A 22,878-nucleotide genomic window follows, 5' to 3' on the forward strand; every position below is an offset into this window, starting at 1 on the left:
CTGAGATACACAACAAAAATATTTTTGCAAGAAAATTGCAAGTGAATGCCTCTTTCCTGATTTTGAAATGGGTGAATGAATTTCATGTTGTGAATCTACTCATCTATTTTCTTTATTTGTCATACACAGTAATTTTCAGGGTTGTCCTTGCAGAACTTTTTTTCTTTGATCCCCTGTAATCTCTTTCTACCCTGTAGTAAGTCTTTCATACTTACACTTTCTCCTGAACCGCTTATGTGTAAACATGCAATTAACTGTTCTTCCCATGATGATGATCTAAAACTCTGCTGCTTCTATCACTTTAAGTGTTGATGTACATGGCATTATGATATTCCCTACATTGCTATTTTGAAATCATCGTAACTGTTTGTAAGATAGAGCAGTTTTCCAATGATCTGTCCCTCCTGTAACTTGCAGAACTTAGATCTTGTTTCTGTGTGTGATGCAACAGGTGATCTGGTAATTTTGGCAAGGCAGAAGACAGTTTGGGAAACCCTATGCTGTGGAGAGGCAAGATACCACTGGGTAGCTGCTTGGCAGTAGTTTCCTATGGTACTCTATGATATTATGCTTCCTTAGCAGGATCAGGAACTCTTGCCTTTTGCGGTTTAGACAGTTGATTTATGCTTTCTGTACAAGATTGCCTCCTGGCTTCTGATGAAGCCAAATGCCCTGGGTTCAGCAGTAGCAGTCATTTTTTCCTTCTTAGTAGCTGGTACAGTGCTGTGGCTTTGACTTTCAGCCTGGAAACAGTGCTGATAACACCGATGTTTTCAGCTGCTGCTCAGTAATGTTTACTCTGACCAAGGACTTGCTGAGTCTCATGCTCTGACAGGGAGGAGGGGAAGCTGAGAGGAAGCACAGACAGGACACCTGACCCAGACTAGCCAAAGATGTATTCCATACCACAGCATGTCATGACCACTATATAAACTGGGGGCAGTTACCCGGAAGGGCTAGATCACTGCTCGGGTCGGGCTGGGTATCGGTCGGCGGGTGGTGAGCGGTTGTATTCTCTTCCCTTGTTATTTCCCTTATCATTATTATTATTGGTGGTAGCAGCAGTGGTTTGTGTTATACCTTTGTTACTGGACTGTTCTTAACCCATGGGAGTTACATTATTTTGATTCTCCTCCATATCCCTCCAGGAGCAGTAGGAGGAAGAGGAGAGGGGGAGGAGTGAGAAGGCAGCTGCGTGATTCTGAGTTACCAGGTCTGCTTAAACCATGACACCAAACTCACTTCATTCTCTATGCCTAGTTTGAGTGCTATTTCCATTTGTCCTTCCACAGTATTGCTGTAATGATCACTTTCCATCCCTTTACTTTGGGCTTTCCACAAATCCTTCTTTGTTAAATAGGCTATAAACTGCTTTTTGTCTCTGTGTCAGAGTTTGATTTTGTCTCTTTCTTCTCATTATTTACTCTATTTACAGTATTTGTTACTTGGAGATCAACTTTTACCTAAAAAAAAATCATGATAGTGGCATTTCTTTCCCTCTTTTATGATGCTCTTGTATATGGGAGGATTTCCATGTGACATATAATATTAATGTAATTTCTTTAAATATATCCTCAAATCTCTTCTTATCTCTGATTTACAGAGCATTGCCAGTTAAGGGAATACAAAACAAAACAGTACCAGTTTATCAGTCTTTCTTTGCCCATTTGTTATTTGTTTCATCATATACATAGGTTTTAGAGTCCTGTGGGAGAGGTAGAGTTTTAAATACTCCATTTATTCTGTGCTTTTGAAGTACCCAGTAAAATGGCATATTTGGTATTGCAATTACAGGAGCAACTTTGTTAGATTTTGTAGGATTTTGATCCAGAGGGAGTGTGTTAATCTTTGGAAGAAAAAAAGATGTTTTCACCAAAAAGCTTGGACTACTGTAACATTGCTGTTCATGTTCAGTATCTTGTTGATTTATACAAGAAGTTAATGTATTTCTGTCTCAATATCATGATCCATTCCCAAACAGGCTGTTGATGATACAGTATCATGTAAAGTGCTGGAGAACTTGTCCTTCAAAGGACATCTTCTCCAATTTCTTTTGTGTTTACCATATTGTGAGAGCATTTGCTTACATTTCTCTCAAGAGGATACCCAACCATTATTTTCAGTCTCACTTTATTTTTTTTCCACCTTTTTGCAGAAACATTAGTGTATTCAGTGTTTCTGGAGACCATGGTGATTTTATAAGGACACAGAAAATCATTTTTCATTAAAAGGAAATGTTGTGTAATCTCGAGTGTGTGAGGAAGCACACAACTTAGCAGGACTGAGTGGAAAGAGATCCCTGCCACAAGATCACTTTGTTTTTAATAGGCTTGCAAAGTCTGGAAAGGGAGTGCTCCACTGCATGCGGACTTTAACCATGTCTGACTTCAGAAGTAGTTTGTAGTAATTTAAACCACAGACGTTATAATTTGAGGGTTACTATTTTCTGAAAAACCACTAACATTGCAGCCTGTGGTTGCACTTCCTAGATAAAATTTAGTATTGCCACCTGATCCTTGTGTGGAAACAGAAGAATTTTCCTATAAAATCGCAAACCATCGTACGGCTTCCTTGGCATTTTTTGTTGTTTTTTTCTTTTATACTGACTAGAGTTCTCTGATATATCCCATACACTGTTTTTCTTTTGGTTTTCCTGCAGATATATATATATTGTGATTACATGGTTATGATTCCTAACATGTGGTTGAATATGATTTGTCAACTGAGTAATTGAATAACTTTGTTTTTCGTTAGGTATTCTAATCTTCTAACTGATGTCCAGCACATGTGTATAAAGCCCCGTAATTTTGTGACTGCAATGTAGTACTCCAGCCTCTAATCAGATAGTTGAAAAGTAAAATGAAATTTAAAAAAAGTTACACCTCAAGTGCATTTTGTGGAGTGCTCTTCCTCAGCTTCCTATAGCAAAATGGGCTTTCCCATTTTCTTGAATCTTAAAATAGCACTAAGAGCCTCAAATATGCTGTACCCTTTACTAAAGATGAAATAATGCCAATTTTTACCTCTGCAACTAAAATCTAAGTTACGATAAAATCAAAAGGTACATATAGTAGATGATCTAAAGGTCCTTTCCAACCCTAACCATTCTATTATTCTATGATATAGCAGGAAAGAGCAAAGAAAAAGATGAAAGATTGAAGTAAGTGCATATGCTGATAGGATGTACATGCAGCTAAGCCTTTGTTAAATACTAGTCATAGGTAATATCAGTTTTAAATAAACTTTGTATCAGTTGATAATTTGCTGTAATGACTGACAGAAATAGTGTGAAGACAGACAATGACTTTGAGAGAGAGAATGACTTTTAGAGGAGAGCACTTTGTGAAAGCCAGCCATCCGGCCAGTATTCAATCCACCAAAAAGTACCCCCATCCAAGCCATTAGCAGCCAGTTTCTCCAGGAGAATACTTTGTGAAACGGTGTCAAAGGCTTTTCTAAAGTAAAGCTCTGTTTGCTATGTTCACTTAAAATTAAACTTAGTATGTGGTATGGCAGTTGTTCTTACTCAAATTTTGAGTCATCCACTGTGTAATTAAAAGATCTATATAAAACTAAAGAAAGCACAGGGATTAAAGAAATTGGAGTAGCTGTTCCACATACTAGATATTCCCAGAACCTTTGGGAGTAGGTATTTGCTTTTTGAAATATTAGTATTTTGGAATATCCACTGATTCAGGATTATTCATATTTTTCTGAACTGCTGACTTCCGGGAATATATAGAAAAGCTAACATTTTATATAGAAAAGCTAACATTTATGCGCTAGAGTTGAGGCACTGAAAAGCAATGAGGGACTTGGCTTGAATTCTTAAATCTTCCTTTTTTGGAAGATCTAGGGAAGCTAAGAGGATCCTTGGATCTCCTTAGTATGAAACTCTTACTTCATAAATACTATGACAAAGAGGGAAGGGGGAGAAAGTAAAAAGTTAAGGTAACAACTTTAATAGCGTAGAAGTAACCAGTAATTTTTTGTTCCTTCTGGGGAACTATATGATCTTAAGGTCCTTTCCAACCCTAACTATTTTATGATTCTATGTTAGAAAATAACTTATTTTTTAGGTTAACTTGTTGCTCTTGAAATAACAAACAGTAAAAACTAGTATGATTATATGCTTTGCTTCAACAGGATGTTATACAACTTTGCTTTCACTGTTATCCGTAACTATATTCTTCAGAGAATTAATACTAGTCTAAATTTTGGGAACATGCCACTGTAAATGGAAAAGAATTCTTTCCAATTTTCTGTTTTCTGGTTTAATACTGGTGTAATGAAACAGTCTTCCATAAAAGTATTACTAGTGTTTTCTGGTTTGTTTTGTTTTTTCTTAATAGACTTGTAGAGTTTAGTTGTATTTTTTGTTTAGACTTCCACTCATGTAGTGTTTCAAGTAGCATATCAAGGGAAGTTAACATACTTTAATTGATTGTAAGTATTTTCTTGATGATATATTTTCTACATACTAAGATATAGCACCTTATTAATTCTATAATTTGCTTTAAGGGTTTAATGGGGTAGATAATGGTCTTTTTTCCATTCTAAGACAGTATTTTGGTACCTTTTGACAAATTAAACTGCCATGAGAATATAATTATGAAAACAGTGTATTTCTATAATATATATCTTTCTTCTACTTTTTCTATTAGTGTTCTGTTAGTTCTGTAATGAAAGAGACCTTTGTCTCAGGATTTTTTTATATTTTTTTTGTAAACTGAATTAAAATCAAAAAGAATGATCATCACTTTTCACAACTATGGTTTTCATATTTGCTGTATTCCAGAATAGAGGGGACTACATTGTTGCACGTTTGTAATTTGGGATTTTAGACTTTTCTGTGTTAAATATGGCAGAAGTATAGTTTTGCAGAAAATATTCAGTTTAGGCTGAAGAGGAGTAAACAGCTAAAGGTAAGAAATAACACTTCCCGCTGAAACACTTCCACTGAAGAGTCATTAAAAGGAAATGTGGTTTGGTACAATTCATTTGGTACCCTAACAACATATGGTAAAATGCCACTCTGTATGTACAGTTGAATTATGTAATTTCAGAAATATCTTCTACTTTCAAAGCCTTAGAATTCCACCTTTCTTCAGAATGAATCCACTCAATACCATTGAGTTCCTGAAAAAATACTTCCTGCGAAGAAGACAGGATTTTAAGGCATCAAGAATGCATACCTCAGCATTTTGACATTCTGTATTTAAAGAAGATGTCACTATAGCTTGACAAATGTTTCTTAAATCAGTAAAGAAAGCAATAAAATGTTGTCATTCTATCTCACAAACACTTGTAAAGTTGTATATTTCTCCTTTAATTTCTGCTTTAAATTGAGTACTTTAAGTAGTGCAGCAAAGTAATTGATTTCTTCGAAGGGGGACAGTGCATGTATAAGGTAGACTCAGTCATTTTGACAGGACCCTAAAAGCCTGTGAACAATTAAATTTGAAAGAAAAAGTTAAGCTATCCTTGATTATTTATTTTTTTTTTACTGACATGGTGAAAAAGGATGTTAAGTTTTACTTTCTGTGTACAAACCGCGTTGCTTAGAAGGCATTATTCTTGTTTAATATTTAGTTAATAATGGATGATGGGTCATATCTGATAGTGCAGCATATAGCAAAAGGAAGAGTTTGAACTTGGTTTAGATCTTTGGTCCTTGGCCAGAAGAGATTGGAGGGTGGGAACAAAGGAAGGGGTTAAAAAAAGGGGGGGTTAAAAACAAAGAATAGGCCAACCTGCCACACTTTCACAAATCTAAATTACAGATTTGTGTCATAAAATGTCTGTCTTTCTTACTCTGCAGTGAGGAAAACCTGTAGATAATGTTTTGTGTTGCCTACTAGTAACAGAGTATTAATGTCTAATCAGCAAACAGTAATAGGGAAATGGTTCATGTATATTTACTTTTAATTTTTAGAAAGTTTTGATGTGAAAAAAAATCATGTATGTGAATAATTACACTAGAAGCCCTAGTGAATGTCTGCACTTAATTCCATGTGCTGTCCTCCAAATCCTCCCTCAGAGCATCTGCAATACATCTTTAAAGTGATTATTTTGCTCTTCTCAGGGCTTTTAATTATTGAAGTACTGAATTTAAAAAATACTTGTAAAGATATCACATGCCTTTAAGATAACTGTTATTGAGAAAGGAGTGTGTTCATGATACAATTTCAGTAGGAAGGAAATGGATGACCTGTTATTACATATGTGAAATACTTTAATATTTACTCCTACATATTTTCTTTCAAAAAGGAACTTGTCAAGGAAGCACTAATGGAGGAGCAAAAACGAAATGAAAGGGCAGTTGAAGAAGCAGTGAAAAGGACAAGAGAGGAACTGATGGAATATATTAAAGAGCAGAAAAGGGTGAGTTACCACTGGCTGTGGGCTTCACTTCATGCATTGAGAAACAGATAAAGCTTATTAATCCTTAAAACTGTCTTAAAATGCACAAGAAAACAGAATCAAGAGTTATGTCTTCAGATTTGTCACTCTTTTTTAAAACAATTTGTTACTATGATATATTTCTTCATACATATTTATAGAATTTTAAGTTCATCACAGGCAGAAAAGCATAAATCAATACACTGATAAATTTAAAGTATTACTACAGTAGCTTAAAGATAGGACATAAATGCAGTCTATCAAATTCAAGTTGTGATCTGAGTTCAGTTCATTGAAAGCACTTCAGTATCAATAATAGATGCTATTTGATGTTCAGAGATTACCTTTGTGTGCAGTTTGCATGCACACAAAGGTCATTAATAATCCTCTCAACTCATATGGCAGCCTGAAAATGTAATGGTATTCTCTTGAGCATCATTTATAACCAGTGCACGGTTCCTGTTACAAAATGTTGCAATGTTCTGAAGCTCAGTTTCAGCTACTCTGTTAATGCTGTATACTTGCAGTTTAATGATTGTGTATAAACAGTAAAATGTCACTTAAAAGACAGTTTGATTTTGTTCCAGAGAACAAAGTTAGGAGCCTCCCCTTCAAGGCTCTTATAAAAAGAAAACAAACAAAAAACCCTCTTTCAAACTGTAAGATCAAATTCAGTGATTTAAGTATTCTCAATAAATAAAATCACTAAGCTTGAACCTAATTAGTAATGTTGTCCTGAAAGGAGAAGGAAGAAGAGATAATGTTTGGCCTCTTGTGTTCCCTGCTTTTGTGGGCTATATGGTATTATAGGAAGTATGATTTATCTTCAGATGTTGCACTCTACTACTAGTTAAAATTAGTACTGGATGAGCTCTCTCTTCCATTATGCTGTGAATGGAGAAGCTTCCATTTACTAGTATGGGTCATACTGACAAAGACATTTAAACAGACATCCAGGGCAAAAAATAATCCATAACAATGTTTGAGTTTGTTTAGATCTGAAGCTGGTCATTTGCAAAGGATAATCTGTGGGGAAAATGAAAATGGGTTTTCTATTAAATTAGCTTGTATCATAAATAGGACCACTAATGCAGATCATCTAGTCCATCTAATGTAGAATCCTCACTGTTGACAGCTACATCACACCAATTTGACTTGAGAGTAATTTAGTGCAGGGACTTCAATAGCAGCTGTGGGTCCTTAATCTCTTAGATTTCCATTTTCATTAGAAATGGAGACTTTGTTTCATTTTCTTTCCATCTACACATAGTTGGAGCTCAGTGTCATTATTCCCTTGTCTGACTACTGTTAATCTGTCTTGTGCTTGTGAAGTTTTTACAAATCAGTGAAACAATGAAAATCTCATCTTCAAAGAAACAAAATCCTTATTGGTTTACGTATAAGGAGCATAATTTTCATTCATTTTGTAGAGTTCTTGAATATATATGAAATATATTGAATACGCTATATTTCCGTCAATTTCTTGCCCTAACTGATCAACTGACACATTTCTCCAGAGAAAATACATCACGGTATGTCCAGAAAGTTATCTTTATTAATTGTGTGAAGGTACATTTGACCATATAGTAATGATATGTCAGCAGGAGATGGACCCAAGGAATATTTATTCTCCCAAAGGATATCTGGAGAGCAGTTGCTCAAAGAACCTGCTTGTCTAAGCTCCTAACATGGGACAACAGATCATTTAAATGTTATGAGTTTCAAGATGCTGTTGTATTTCTTTGTCAGAGGAGACATCTATATAGACTAAAATGCCACCCAGAGAATTCAGGCTGGGTTTTAGTTCCTCCTGATGTCTACCACTCTCAGTTGCATGAGAGAATTCAAGAATAACGCAGTCATACTTGCTTCCTACCTGTTTTGTGTTTGCCTGCCTCCCTGCCAGTGACTATCTCAGAGTATGGTCTCACAACTTCTAAAATACCTGCCTCATCAGTGAAGATGTAGAGCCAGGTTCTGTATGGTGCAGCAGTTAGCCATTCTTTTGGCTCATGCTGAACTGAGGGATGTAAGACAGTTCACTTTTTGGTCTCCTTCCTTCACTTTTGTTTAGCAAGTGAAAACTAGGCAAACTGAGAGACATAGCATAGTGTTTTGAGTTGTTTTCACAAATGCACTTATTTTCTTGTCACCTTAGGAGCTAGTTACAAATAGATATGAAACTTTCAGACAGAAATGTAATTTTTCATGTTGACAGTGTCATTTTAAATTGTCCAGAAACTGAGTAAGGCCAAAAAATAATAGTAAAACCCAAAATATTTCCAGGTGTCTTATAAAAATTCTAATGATCAAAGCAGTTAATTGGTCACTACTGCACTTCAAACTAAGATCTGTTTCCAATTATTTGTTGGTAGAAAGGTCAGGAAATTCTTTGCTTCCTATTTTTTTCAAACATAACATTCAGTCTCCTACATAATCTGCAAATGTTTCCTTTTTGTTAAATGTTAAATGTTGCCTTTTGCTAAAAACTAGGCATTGTTAACTCTTGAAATCACACCAGTGTTAGGAAGTTCCATGGAATGGAGGTCTGCAAAAATATTCTCTTGTCCAGTTCCAGTGTTTTTATTGTCCATGCTACAGATTGAAAGTTATTTATAAGTGCCTTAGTTCAGTGATTCGCTATCTATGCATTGCTATTGAGTGCTTCAAAAAATGTTCAGTATGTTATAGTTTGCATGTTTATAGCAGACTAAAATTGAGTACTCTAATATTGTGGCTATTATTTATGTACTTTTTAATTTTCGTGATTAGCAGCTGCGCAGACTTAAAAGTGAATTCTTCTAGTTGGCACATGTAGGAGAATGGAAGCCGTAAAAGGGAAAGCTTTCTACCAAATAAATGTAATGCTGAATAGGTTCTTTACAGAAATTTTCTGAATGACAAAGATTTACTTCATGATATAAGTATTTAAAGTAAGCATTTCTTATATTTGTAGTTAGTGAACTAATACCCACACAGCCAGCCAACAAGCAAATTGTAATTTTTCCTATTTACATTGTCATTCATTTTCCTTCAGGAAAATTTGCTGCTTGTTTTCTTACAAAAACCTGAACTATATTAATCAGTTACATGTTGTCTGCTACATTGTACACTGCTCTCATTGACTCTGAAGGGCATATTTTAGCCAACTGGGGAAAGCTTATGTGCTAGGACTTGAGTAATAATTTGAATGACAGACTTGTTTTCATTCCCTGAAAGGCACAGGCTCTTGTTGCAGATGCACTGCCCTTCCGATTTCAGGGACAGAAGTTGGGAGTGAAGATATGAGCAATGTAATGAAATTCACTGTACTACAATGTGTTCCCGTATGATTTGTGCAGCTGTGTCTCATAACCTTTAGAAGAAAGCATAACTAACCACTGCATTTCTCTGAGTAATATTTACCAATATTGCACACTTCAGAGTTGCGAATATCCAAATGAGATTTTTGGGGGGTTTAGTATGTAATAGATCATTTTTTCCGGTATTGTGGAAACTAAGGATAACAGTATTTTATTTCTATTTAAGAATCACTGGCTAGCTGGTATGAGCCATTTCTGTCTTACCGTAACATGAAGAAAAATTTGGCAACTTTCTCTTCTGGCTTTGTATAGAGAAATTATTCCTTTAGTTTGGTAATAATACAAATAAATTAGGAGGCTAGAATTCCAGCCCATTTCTTGCTTCCCTGACCAGGTGTTTTCTGAGCAGTTTTGTCCAGCTGGTGGGATGTGTGGGAGGTTACCCCTATGAGGTCTTGGTATGTGCTCGGACAGTCAGCATAGCTATTTACCATGTAACTAGAAGAAATGGAAATATTTTAGCTCTTTTCTGAAAAATACTTGGAATATTTGGAAAATACTAGAACTTATCCTAATAACACCCATTTCTAGAGGGTCAGCTCATCTTGGACCATACCTTAAAGTACAAGTCATACGTTTTCCAAGTTTCAGTACAGTAGAAAAGTAATAAGATGCCTGCCTGGTAGCTGAAACTGTCTGTGATTGTAAAAAGTAATCTGAAAACAATGTTATTACCAGAAAGCACCTCCAAATCATAACCCTGTTACTGCAACATTGCGTACCAGCATCTGTTTAAATTCTCTGTAGTATTCCTTCTTTTTTTCCTGAATACACTGCATTCAAGTTGGGAATGTGCTGCTCCAGCTATTAGTTTTTCCTCTCTCTTTTCTGAGACTTCAGCAGTAGCCTTCTGTACTGTCACAATGTATATGTTATTAGTGTGAATAGGAAGGACACTGACTTGTGTTACAGATTGGTGACTGTCATTTATTGATCTGTTTGTGTTAAGTCACTTGCAAAATCACTTGTCAAACTCAGAGAATCTTTATTTTAATTCTTGAAGGTAAAACTTATGCCCTTCAGAGTTAGACAGTTACAAGTGTGCTTAATTTCACACATCAAGCACAGCTTTCCTCTGAAGGTTTATTTGAAGACAAGTGCAAGTGGGAGAGGTTATAAAAATCAGTTTCTTTTAAGTTATTAATCCAAATAAGTGATTTTTTTTTTTTTAATATTCGCTATATTTTAATATGACTTAAAACAAAATAGGGTGTCATTACCATTCTTGTTCTTGAATGTTTGGCTTGGCATTTGATGCAAGGCCTCAATTGCAGGCTGACGTGCCAGCAGCTGAAGCTGAAAACAAGACTGCGGTGGGCAAACTGGAGATTTAATTTCAGAAAGAGTGTTTATATTTTCCCTGGGGCCACATTAATGAGAGTCCAAACCCTAAATGTTACCACCAACACATTTTAACAGACCAGTTTCCCAGTTTTTTAACGTGTGGTGTCACTTTGAGTGTTTTTTCTTTTAACTTTTTCCTCTTCTTCTGACTTTAAAAGAAAAGCAATAAAGCTGTATCATTTTTGGCTGAATTTAGTGTCATGTTTGGGGAACATAAAGTTCTGTGTAATTCAACAAAGTCACATTGAAAAACATTTAATCCTGTCTTTTATTTCTATATCAACTATTTTAATAATGCAGCTTTAAATTACCGTGCAAAACTTCATGTCACTACAAAACACATCACAATCTGGTATGTACATACATGATACAGGGGTCCACATTGATGTCCTGAATCAGCCTCATGTCAGAACATCTGTGCCATACCTAGGATGAACTTGTGACCAACAGGTCAATGCCAAGAGAGACAGTAGTTATGGGGTCACTCAGAGTTCCTCAGTTTCCTGCTCCTTCAGCTGGGCCTGTTTTGTGGCTTTAATAAGATTAAAGAAACATTTACATTGAGGCTTTAAGAGCATTTTCACACTGCTCCTTTACCCAACTCAAAGAGCAGTATAAATCCAATGGATTAAGTAAGGGATTTATGTAAAATTGTAGTGTAAGATGAGTTGGTGCACCTGGCTTTTCTTTTTCTCTTCTGTGAATAAGGCATACTGGAGCAATGTTCCGCATGTGATGCAGAAGCAGCATTACAGAAGAAGCTTAGCATTTTTTCCTGTACTTTAAGTCTTTATAAGCTTTGAAATTATTGTTTCTAGATATTAAACTGTAGTTTCTGATGGAGGAATACAGTATTCCAATCTACAGATCCTTATAGATTTTCCACAGTTTTCTGCCACTTTTCAATACTGAAACATCATGCATTTAAGAGAATTTTTAATTTCCTGTAAATTATAGTCTTTATAATTATAGTCTTTAAAACTGCAAAGGGGGGTGGGGGAAGTACAGTTCTCTGTCAATTACTTAGGTTTATTAAAATCTAAAGAAAATTGTTAAATAACCAAAATTATAATTTTCGAACTCCCTGAGTAATCATTTATGCTGCTGAAAGCAATTTAATTGAAACTACATGTGTAATCTATTATATCATTTTTGCAGTTACTTTAGAGTAAAATTGCCAGAGTTTGAAGTTCTTTACTTTAAACTGTTTCATATATCCTTTTGTGCCTCACTGTGTAAGTCTACAAAGACCAAGATTAGTCAGGTGAGATTCCATTTGAAACTGAAATCAAGTGGTGTTATTGCTGAGAAAATATTGTGCTATCAAAGCCAAAAGGGAAAAAAAATAACAGGATGAATTACAATGTTCAGCAGTGCGATGACCAGTTAGTACACTATTTCAAAACTACTCTTGTGATTTAGATGTATTGAGTTTTTAATCCAGTGCACATCATTATAATTACTGTAACAGGTATATTGACTTTGGATTTGGTCTGCAATCACATAATCATTTAACTTGCTCTGTGGATATAGACTGTTCACGTTAATAAAGATTTGCAGTGTACACTGTACTAATGTCACCCAGATGTATCCAACAGTGGATACTGGTGTTGTTTTTCACATCATGAGGTGATGAAGCTGCACCTGAGGTCCAGGGAAATGCAACATCTGTAACCAGGGTCCCTCTGTTCTGCAAGTATTTGATAAGAAAACAGAAGACTTCCATATTTCTTTACATTGTCCGTTAGGAAGTCTTGGTTTGACAGGAGGAAGTGATGCATCCTTAGACACCTTCTGTCCCCTGTAAGTGAGGCTTTCCTGAATTGTTCCTGACTCATCCTTCAGTGTTACAATTGAACAGTGTTTTATACTGTACTTCTGGAAATCTGAGAATTCTAAACAGATCATTTGTCTTTAGATTGGTTATTTTGCATTCTCTTAAACTTTCACAAAAGCTGTTTTGAGATTAAATAGAGAAAAAAAAGTCAAAGTTCTTAATTACATGTGTGGAATTGCTCATTTTTAAAGCAACTTCTGACTCTTGCCCACAGGCATCTTCATTAGATTGACTAAGGAAAGAAAAAAGAAAAAAACAGCAACAAACCAGACAAAACTATGGATCTTTGTGTGTGAATGAACATGAATACCCTTATTTTACTATCCTAGTGAGAAAGTTAAGTCAGCTGGACTTTGAAGGTTAAACATGTATTATTCTATTAGACTGAAGAAGTGAATGCTTTGAGGAGTACTTGAGGATTTTGTCATTCGTGTTCAAATAAAAAGTTTATTCATTTTCAGTCTTTTTCTTTGAAACTCATCTGTATTCTAATAAACAAATTTGTATTCCTATGATTTGTATCGCACTGACACTTTCTAATTGAGAAATTTAGGGTACGTATAATTAGGTATTTTGGTAACACAGCAGCAGTTATAAATTTTTAAGTTGGTGTAATCCACATTACTGTGTACTACATTGTCCTGGATTCAGCAGTAGCAGTCATTTTTCTCCTTCTTAGTAGCTGGTGCAGCGCTGTGGTTTTGACTTTCAGCCTGGAAACAGTGCTGATAACACTGGTGTTTTTAGTTGTTGCTCAGTTATGTTTACTCTGACCAAGGACTTTCTGAGTCTGATGCTCTGCCAGGGGGGAGGGGAAGCCAGGAAGAAGTAGAGACAGGACACCTGACCCAAACTACAGAAAGAGGTATTCCATACCACAGCACGTCATGCCCACTATATAAACTGGGGGCAGTTACCCAGAAGGGGCAAGATCACTGCTTGGGTCGGGCTGGGTGTCAGTCAGCAGGTGGTGAGCAATTGTATTCTCTTCCCTTGTGATTTCCTTTATCATTATTATTGTTGGTGGTAGCAGCAGTGATTTGCATTATAACTTAGTTACTAAACTGTTCTTATCTCAACCCATGGGAGCTGCATTCTTTCGATTCTCCTCCCCATCCCTCCGGGAGCGGGGGGAGAAAGGAGGGGGAGTGAGCGAACAGCTGTGTGGTTTCTGAGTGACAGGCGGGCCTTAAACCGTGACACACATGCGAAGTTTAATCAGTTCAATATGATCAACTTGCATTAATTAAATCTAAACAATCATCTGCAATTTTATTTTCTTAGTCATAGGCCAGCTTTTTGGCTTTTTGCAAGTCCCTGCTGTACTATTCTCTTGGCACCAAGGGGATCCTAAAGAGTCTTGGAAAGTTAATGATGGATATGCTCAGTAAAGGCATTTTGGCATGCACGTGCAAAGCTGTCATATTGCAAGAGAGAAGAGGCAATTGTTTCACTCTGACATTATTGTGAGTCCTCAGTGCAAAGATCAGAAGCTGGGAAAAGACCTTTTCCATCCCTAGATTTCTGTGATACCATTTTAATTGCAATATAACTGGAGCCCCAAAGAGAAAAGAACAGAACACAGAGCTCTCTTTTCCATTGTGTTTCCATGACAAGTAAGGACAATCTTGTGGTCTCCAGATCTATGTTGTGAAGATCCAGAACTTACAGCATCTTAATTGAGAATGAAAAACAAGTTGTGGTCTGTAGAGTTTCTCTGTCTGTGTGTAAGAATAGGGTAAGCCTAGAGTAATTGCAGGGACACCACAAAGTCCCATTACTCAAAAGATTCTCTTGGCTGTTCAGTTTTGATAGGGTGTTAATTTTTTTCTTTTGTTCACTGCACAAATGAGTAGATAACTTTGTGCCTAAGGATGGTTTATTCTGTTTTATCTGCTTACATTTTTGTTGGATTTTTAGCTGGGCAATTATTTGAAACTTTTCAGAACTGGTTATATGCAGATTTTTTCAAGCTGTTTTTATACCAAATCTTGTAGCTTCTTTGCTCTATTTCTCAGATATGTCTTTTTGTTTTACTGGTTTTATCCTTCCACTGAATTTTGATTTAAAAAATTAAACTGGAAAGTTGCACTTACCAGATGGGTTCTGATGAATCGTTCTTATGATTATGTCCTGCAGTTAGATTCCTACAGCAAAGCCAGTGGAATCAAAGTTTGAGACTTAATCAAGTTGTCTGTGAAGCTACAGAAGCATGCAAAGAAGCAAATTTTCTTACCTACAGCAATAGTAAGAGTAAATAGTTGAGGCAACACGATGCGATTTCCTGTTTACTTTTCATATTCAAATTATCATGAATGATAAAAAGACTAAGCCGCCTTTACCTATGAGTTGGAAATTTAGCAAGATGCTTCAATTACTTTTATATATATAGTTAATATGTACGTAAGTTCTTTTTCTGCCTTGGATGCAGACTACTGACTCATATAATTTGTCAAGTGTGGTTTTCCCTCCCTTGCGCCCCACCCCACCCCTTAGCAACAACTTCTTATCTTTTCTTTTTTTTTTTAATAATATAATATAAGATATTATTAAAAGCAAAAAACTACTCTTTTATTTGTGGTTGTTATGTCCTTGTTGGTGTTATTTCACTGCAAAGCCTTAATGCAAACCTGCATCTGGAAAAAAAGCAGAATAGCTAATCTAGTAACCAAAGGAAGCTACTTTGGGCAATATACTATGCTCATGTTTTTCTGGGTGGCACTAATTTGGAATTGTGTAGAACATAAAACCTGCAGATTATCATGTTTTTCTGGTGACTTCTTTAGAATCTTCTGCTTGTGGTGTTGTGAAGACCTGCTGAGAGCCGTGGGTACTCAGTCTGTGTATGTTTTGAAACAAGGAGATCTTGTCTTTGATGATATTGTTGCAGTTGCAGCTTTATGAAGTGCTTCTCCAGCAGCTGTCCTGAATTTTGCTGCAGAAGTTTGGCTTCAAATTCCAAACTGAGGTTTCCAGTAAAATGTGTCTGTAAAAAATATCAGCAAAAGCTACAATCCTCTCAGTGCTGAAGGAGAAGTCCAGTAGTAAGTGTGGTCTCAAAAATGCATGTCTGAATAGCAGTAAACTAATTTTCTGTTCCCAGAATCTTAATGCTTAATTATTTATTTTAATGCATATATGCCTAGCACTGACTTAACACTAGATTCACTACAGTCTGATTTTCCTTGTTGAATTTCTTTGTATGAATCCATCAACTTTAATATACAGTGGTGATTTTAGAAAGATAGCTGTATTTCATGTAAATATCATCTTTGCCTATACCTTCAAGAATATGCTGTTTCATCCTGTCACATCTTAAAGTTTCTTTAAAATGAAAACTAGAAACATGACTGTTATATCAAGTGTTCCTCAAAACTAAGATATTTCTCATGCTTGTTTGGTATGTACCAAACTCCGGTGTGTTGTTATGGAACGCTTTTCTTTAGAGATAGCTAGTGGGATGTAGTGTCACAATTTCACAAGAATCTTCAGATAATCATGATATAATCCAGTCTCCTTCATATCTAAATATCTAAACTATGATCTGATTCCTTATGTTGCCTGTAGTTTCAGGTTTGTATATAATATTGTTTTTCACTTCCCAGTCTAAAATAGTGATTCTCTGCGATGTGTATTATTAACCAACCATTGTATTTCTTCTTAGAGGTAAGGAAATCGTTCTCATGGTGAATCTTCTATTAAGGAAGAATCATTTTAGATATAATTATTTAGACATCACCCATGACAATGGAATAGTAGTCATACTGCTTTTAACCAAACATGGTTAGCCTGGATTAATTTGGAACATGTATACATACTAACAAATGAAGCAGATCTTTGGTACTCAGGCTACCACCCAGTCCTGCTTTTCAGGAAGCAGTCTGATTGACAGTTTTCAAGCACTTTCCTGGAAAGATGGTAATTTGTGGTTATGAAGCTCCACAGAAGCCCTTTATAATCTCTGCCAAGTCATTGGTAGCCATATTAAAGCAGCATGTGATGGTGCCTAAGAGGGACTTGGGTACTTAAAACAAGATTAAAACCAAAACCCAAACAAACCAAACCTATTAAGGACTTCTGCTGTCTATGAGGACTTGGGATCTGACAAGCTTGGCTCGAAAGCAGTCTTAGTCACTTACAAATCCTTTATTTAGGTGCTGTGGTATATTTCTAGTTCCTTCTTCCATATCAGAAGAGTTGATCTGATGAATTTTGCCCTTAGTTACACTCTAATTAGTCTTCTGCCCTTAGTTACACTCTAATAGTCTTCTGGAGACTGGAATCTAGTGTGTGTCAGAAGCTATACAGATACTTTACAGAACCAAATGCTAACCAGATACCTTTTAGAGATTTTGCAGACACTGATGAGTTCCATGCTGGGTTAGAATCAGATCTTGCTCAGGAAGACATACAGCACAGATTCACTTGCATGGCTCCATTTGCTAAACAATTATAATAGCATTCACAGAAATATAATGAGACTTAAGATGATGAGTGTCGACAGAGATAACCTTATTTTGAACAAATTAGGGATGATCAGTGTCTGTGATTTGTGTCCATCTCAAGTAATTTCTTGCCGTTTGCTTTTTGTGGGTTTTTTTCATTCTCACAACCAGTTCAAAATATTTTGCCCAGTGGAAAATATTAATTGGTCCTGTCTGGCATAACACATGGGAAGCTAGGTTTATTTGAAAACAGCCCAGTGTAAGCCAATGTTACTGAGCCTGTAGTCTATAAATCATTAAAAGCAGTCTGCAAAATAATTCCCCGTTTTAATCTTGTATTAATTCAAATATATACATTTTTCATTTCATGTACAGGTACCAGATTTAATTGTGTTGTTGTTTATTTTAGTAGTGGAACTGATCTTTGCTTTCCTAGTTTTTAAGAAGTCTATTTAATCCTCTTCAATCATCAAAAAAGAGAAGGATGAAAGGTGGTAGGTGATATACCTAGGTGATTTAAGTAGGTGATATAGGTTTGGAGTTTTGTTTGTTTGGGTTCTTTTTTTTTTTTTTGCTTTTGTTTTGTTGTTGGTTTGTTTGTTTTTTAATTAGAAGGAGAAGCAGGACATATTGACACACAGTGGGGGGGGGGGGGGGGGGAAGGGTGTTTGTTTGTTAGTTTTTAGTGGAGGTTTCCTTATAAGAAGGAAGCAGAAATGGCAGAGTGTACTTTGTTCCAATGCCTGTAAATAGAAGTGAATTTTAGTAACTTCACGATTCCCTGTAGCTTTCCTGTCAGCATTATAAAATCCTATGATCTTGGAAAGAGGAGTCATAGGCAGTGAATGTTGATAGATGTACAGTGGAATGTTACTCCTCAACAGTGAGAAGTAAAGATCAGTATTAAAAAAATGTGACTTTGTACTTACAGTTCATCAGCATTTGCCATTCATCTGATATTATGACATAAGGAAGACACTTGCTTTCTACAAGTTCAACAAGTTCTACAAGTTCAACAAGTTCAAAAATTTTGCAAAATTTTTTATTTTGGAAAATGTAAAAAATAAATAAAATTTCTTATCACACCTGACTTCTATCTGACTTTAATAGTGGGAGAGGCCCTATTGTGGTCGGTTTTGCCTGCATCCAAAAGTTTGCAGCTTCAGGGCCTCATCTGTAAGATTACATAAGTGCATTTCATTGTATGAGATATTCAGATGCCTAAGTACTGTTTGAATATATTTCTGTATGTGTCTCTTAGAGTGTGTTGAATCTGATTGTTAGACCAATCAGGATTATAGTAGCAATTATGGTAACTCTACATATTTAGTGTATGACAGTAGTCTTTAAATAGCTTGGTCAAGGAATCCTGTGTTCTGAATCTGTTAAGTAGGTGGGTCACCCCAGAGATTATTCGTGTGTTTCTACACATAAATATTTCCATTGTTATTTTTGTATGTCTGGATAATGTCCATTTTTCACCTTCTACAGTAGTGTGAGCAGGTGCTGAAAACATTTTTAGTTCCTTTACACACTCAATCTCATTTCCTTGATTGAAAGCAAATTTCCTTCTCTTATGTATATGAAGGAAAATTAGTATTTTCTTACATTTCTGTGTTCAGCTGGGAGACAGTAGAGATTCTGAGAGGGTTGACAGGGTGTTTTCCTACCCCCCTTCAGCAAACTAGGCAAATCTGTTTTAAAGATGTGTCCAACATATGGTATTATTTTAATGGTTTCACTGATCAGGTTCAGAGCATAAAATCCTTAAGGTTTAGAAGTTGCAGCATTGTTTATTTAAAGAGAAAGAAAGATTTTCACATGGCAATATAATTTATTAAACATCACTCTTTCCTGGAGGTTCAGTCTTGAACACTGATGGCTTTCTAATGTGTAGCAGATACTGTATAAATTACAGCCATGAAGAACCTTGTTTTAATATACTTAGTAAGTGTTATCAATAGTAGAAATTCACAGGTGGACAGACAAAAATGTGCTGTTCTGGGATTAACTCTAAAATAAGCTCTGTTACACATATGTACCATATGGATCTGTTTTCCTTCGCATCCATTATAGAAATGAGAGGAAGTAGTTCATTGTTTCCTCATCCAACTCTCAGATTTGCAGGTTCCTCAAGGTAATAATTTTTTTATATGGTCTATTTAATGTGCTAGGGAAATTTTTTTAAGCCTTCTGTTGAATCTCTGGGGAAAAGTTCATGTTAGTGCACCAGGGAAGTGTTCTGAACCCCTAGTTTAACTAGAAAATGTAATCACATAACTGAACTTCTACAACTACAGAATTTTTCAAAATCACATCAGCCTCATTCACTAGTTTGAGTAAGTTGGGGGGAGGGAATTTAGCAAACTCTAAACATGATAAAAATTGTACCAAACAAACCCCTCGTCTTTGATTTTTCCTCAAAGAGGGGCGTCTACCATTCAAAATAGGATATAACATTTAGGAATCTGTACTTACACCGTAACATTCTGCTGACCACTAGGTTTGTTAGCCAATATCCAGCGTAGAATCCTAACACTAAGTTGCATTAGCCTATTTCAGTGGATTTTTTTGCACCATGAATGGTGCACAAATATTATGACAAAATCATGATAGCTTTTACCTACAGTGTTAAAATGTTCCCTTTCTTCTGAAACAATGGGACAGGAAATATGTGGGTTTGCTACTAGTCCTTTGCAAAAAATGTAATGGTGCCATGATGATGTGTATAAACAATTATTTGTGGTGAATCAATATTCAACTTCAAAGAATTACGTTGGCAATGAAACCTATGCAACAACTAACAAGTAGCTACTTATAACACTAAATAAACGGAAAGCCTTTATATCAGCCTCACTAATCCAGAGGTGCCAAACTCAGTCTTTGAACACATTTTCTTACATATCAAACTCTGTTTTCAATTCCTCAAAACATACATTTTGCATTTGAATTTCCTGTCTTTGCATGAACATGATTTTCTTTGAGTGACAAGGATACTTTCCAGGATTTTAAGTCCTCCACCACTGACACCCCTCTTTTATAGATGAATATAAACATACTGTGATAGAATGTTTTCTTGATGCACTTCTTTGCATGAGTTTCATGAGAAATCAGTAGCACTCAAAAGCTGGTTTCTGATTTTACAGTCTTTGTGGGAAACTGCTTCATAATTTTAAAATGACATGATTATTTTGTACTTATTTTGCAGTGTACATGTGTGTGATCAACCATTAAAAATACCAGTAATAGAAGTAAAATCAAGAACTTTTTAACTAAACAAATTTGCAATTTTTTTAATCTCTGGTCATTTTATTTATTGAATCTCATGATAAAAAGAAGATTGCAACTTTTACTCATGTTAGTACTGCGGAGCCAGAATAGTGAGCTGAACTGCATTTGAATACATTACTCATCAGATTATCACTTGAAGTACAGGTAAATAGTTCAGTATGTATTCGTATAAATGTAGCTACCATTTTCTACATTGGAAACTTACATAAGAAATAGTTTTCAAAAATACACTTTCACACATCTTAATGTTTATACAAAAGTGAAAATTGAAAAGCCGTATGTAACATGAATTTTGCTTTCTTCACTTTTCTGGGTGAACTTCAGGCCACCGTGAGATTAATAGCAAAACATATCTTTAGTATGGTGAGATCACAGTTTCAGCCGTAAATATTCAGCTAAACCTAAAATTATATTTTCCATAAAATATTTTATTAGTTACTAGTAATGGATAATATAATTCTGACATATAGTAGTTATTTATAGAGTTCTGACTGGGTTTCTCTTCTAGCAATTTGAAATGTCTAATGGGTTGGACAATATTCAATAGAGGAACTATTTTCTACTTTAGACACCAGCTGTGTAGACTTCCATTCCAATTTATGGAAAATATAAGCTGTATGATAAAAGCTAAGAAAACATAGAGCTAAGAATAATTACTAACTTTTGTTTGAGCTATGAGTTTATGAAGCTATACCAGGCAAGATGGATTGACTTAAAGTAAAATAGAGCAGCCTGGGAGGAAGGGAGTCACCTGGTGGCAGTATTCTGCACAATTATGTGTAGTTTTTCATTTCCCAAGTCAAATTCTTTATTCAGAGATATGAGTTTTGCTGAGGCCCATGCCTCCCTTCAGGGCATGCCTTGCGTTGCTCAAAGGCACACTATTCTGGGTGGTCTAGGGATGTGACTGAGGTAGGACCCCAGACGGAGTCTTATCCGGTCATCTTGGGGCAGAAAGATGGTGGAATAACACTTAGACCTCAAAAATGAACTGAAGGTTTAATCAGAAGGGAAAATACAGCAGTGAATGTGTTAGAATACCCTTCAAGAATCAGCTCATTTTTGGAAAATGAGTCTCAATGACTGTGGGAATTTCATTTCTTAATAAACAAATCTGTACAGAGTTAAAAAGATACTGTTCAGTAACTTAAAATAATTTAAAGTCAGGAACATGTAAAGCTGGGGGAAGAATAAGGAAGAAGGGACGTTCAAATTGATGGCGTTTGTCTGCCTAAGTAACTGCCCCATGTGATGGAGCCCTGGTGCCCTGGAGATGACTGAACACCTGCCTGCCCATGGGAAGTCACGAATAATATTTTGGGTTTAAAGAATTATTTATCAGCTCTTTTTGAAGGTGGTAAAAAACTGGCACAGGTTACCCAGAGAGGTGGTGAATGGGCCATCATTGGAAATACTCAAGGCCAGGCTGAGTGTGGTTCTGGGCAACCTGATCTAGTTGAAGATGTCCCTGCTCATTGCAGAGGGGGTTGGACTAGATGACCTTTGAAAATCCCTTCCAACCCAAACCATTCTATGATCCTGTAACATTAAAACTTTGAGCTAATTAAAGCTGTGCCAGTAGGACACAATATACAGAACTGGGAACTTTCAGCTGGGTAGGCTTCATATGATGAAAGAAAAACGTTGATTAGCAATAACAACAGTGGTGGTGTGATGTAGAAAATTCCCTCCTCGTGGTAGATCTGGGCCAACACAGTGTATTTTTTAGTATTTTTAGAACTAGAACAGTTAGGTTGATTTGGTTGTGTGAATGCTTCATCCCTAAAATGTTATTCATACAGATTACATTTGCATATGAGTCACATTCAGTTGGAATTTGCCAGATGTCCATTTATGTTTGTTTAAATAATGAGATCATTCCATGAAGTGAACAGGACCTAAAAATATAGAGGGAAGACTGTTCAGAAAAACAAGATGTAAAACGCCTTACTTTACATATTTTCACATCTCATGGCATATTATGCAAGCAGAAGCACAGCAATGTTGAGGCACTGGTAAAAAAAAAATGTGTCCACTCCTACCACTTCATTAAACAATATATTATATAACAAAGCTTCATTAGATTTGTTTGTATTTCCCAGCTAATCTGTCCATTAATAGGAATGTTCTCATGAATACATTTGCATGTACAATTTTCAAAGCCAGCATCATTTTGCTGCTTCTCTTTTTGTGTTAT

At 35.8% G+C, this 22,878-nt stretch overlaps 1 protein-coding gene across 5 annotated transcripts in view; it reads left to right on the forward strand.

The window, feature by feature from the left end:
- CCDC91 (coiled-coil domain containing 91) overlaps positions 1-22,878 on the forward strand; it is a 119,502-nt gene that overhangs the window by 92,802 nt on the left and 3,822 nt on the right. For 4 of the 5 annotated variants that reach the window (XM_061476469.1, XM_061476473.1, XM_061476471.1 and 1 more), the window contains one exon: positions 6,271-6,384. In XM_061476469.1, coding sequence (XP_061332453.1) covers positions 6,271-6,384 — 114 coding nt within the window. Of the gene's footprint in view, positions 1-6,270; positions 6,385-16,818; positions 17,068-22,878 lie in introns of those variants that run through there. The other variant, XM_061476472.1, reaches the window with a different exon arrangement.

Source organism: Pezoporus flaviventris, unplaced genomic scaffold (assembly GCF_033815535.1).
Source record: "Pezoporus flaviventris isolate CSIRO_AGI_PZ_B2104156 unplaced genomic scaffold, CSIRO_AGI_Pfla_v1 ptg000096l, whole genome shotgun sequence".
Classification (NCBI taxonomy): Eukaryota; Metazoa; Chordata; class Aves; order Psittaciformes; family Psittacidae; genus Pezoporus; species Pezoporus flaviventris.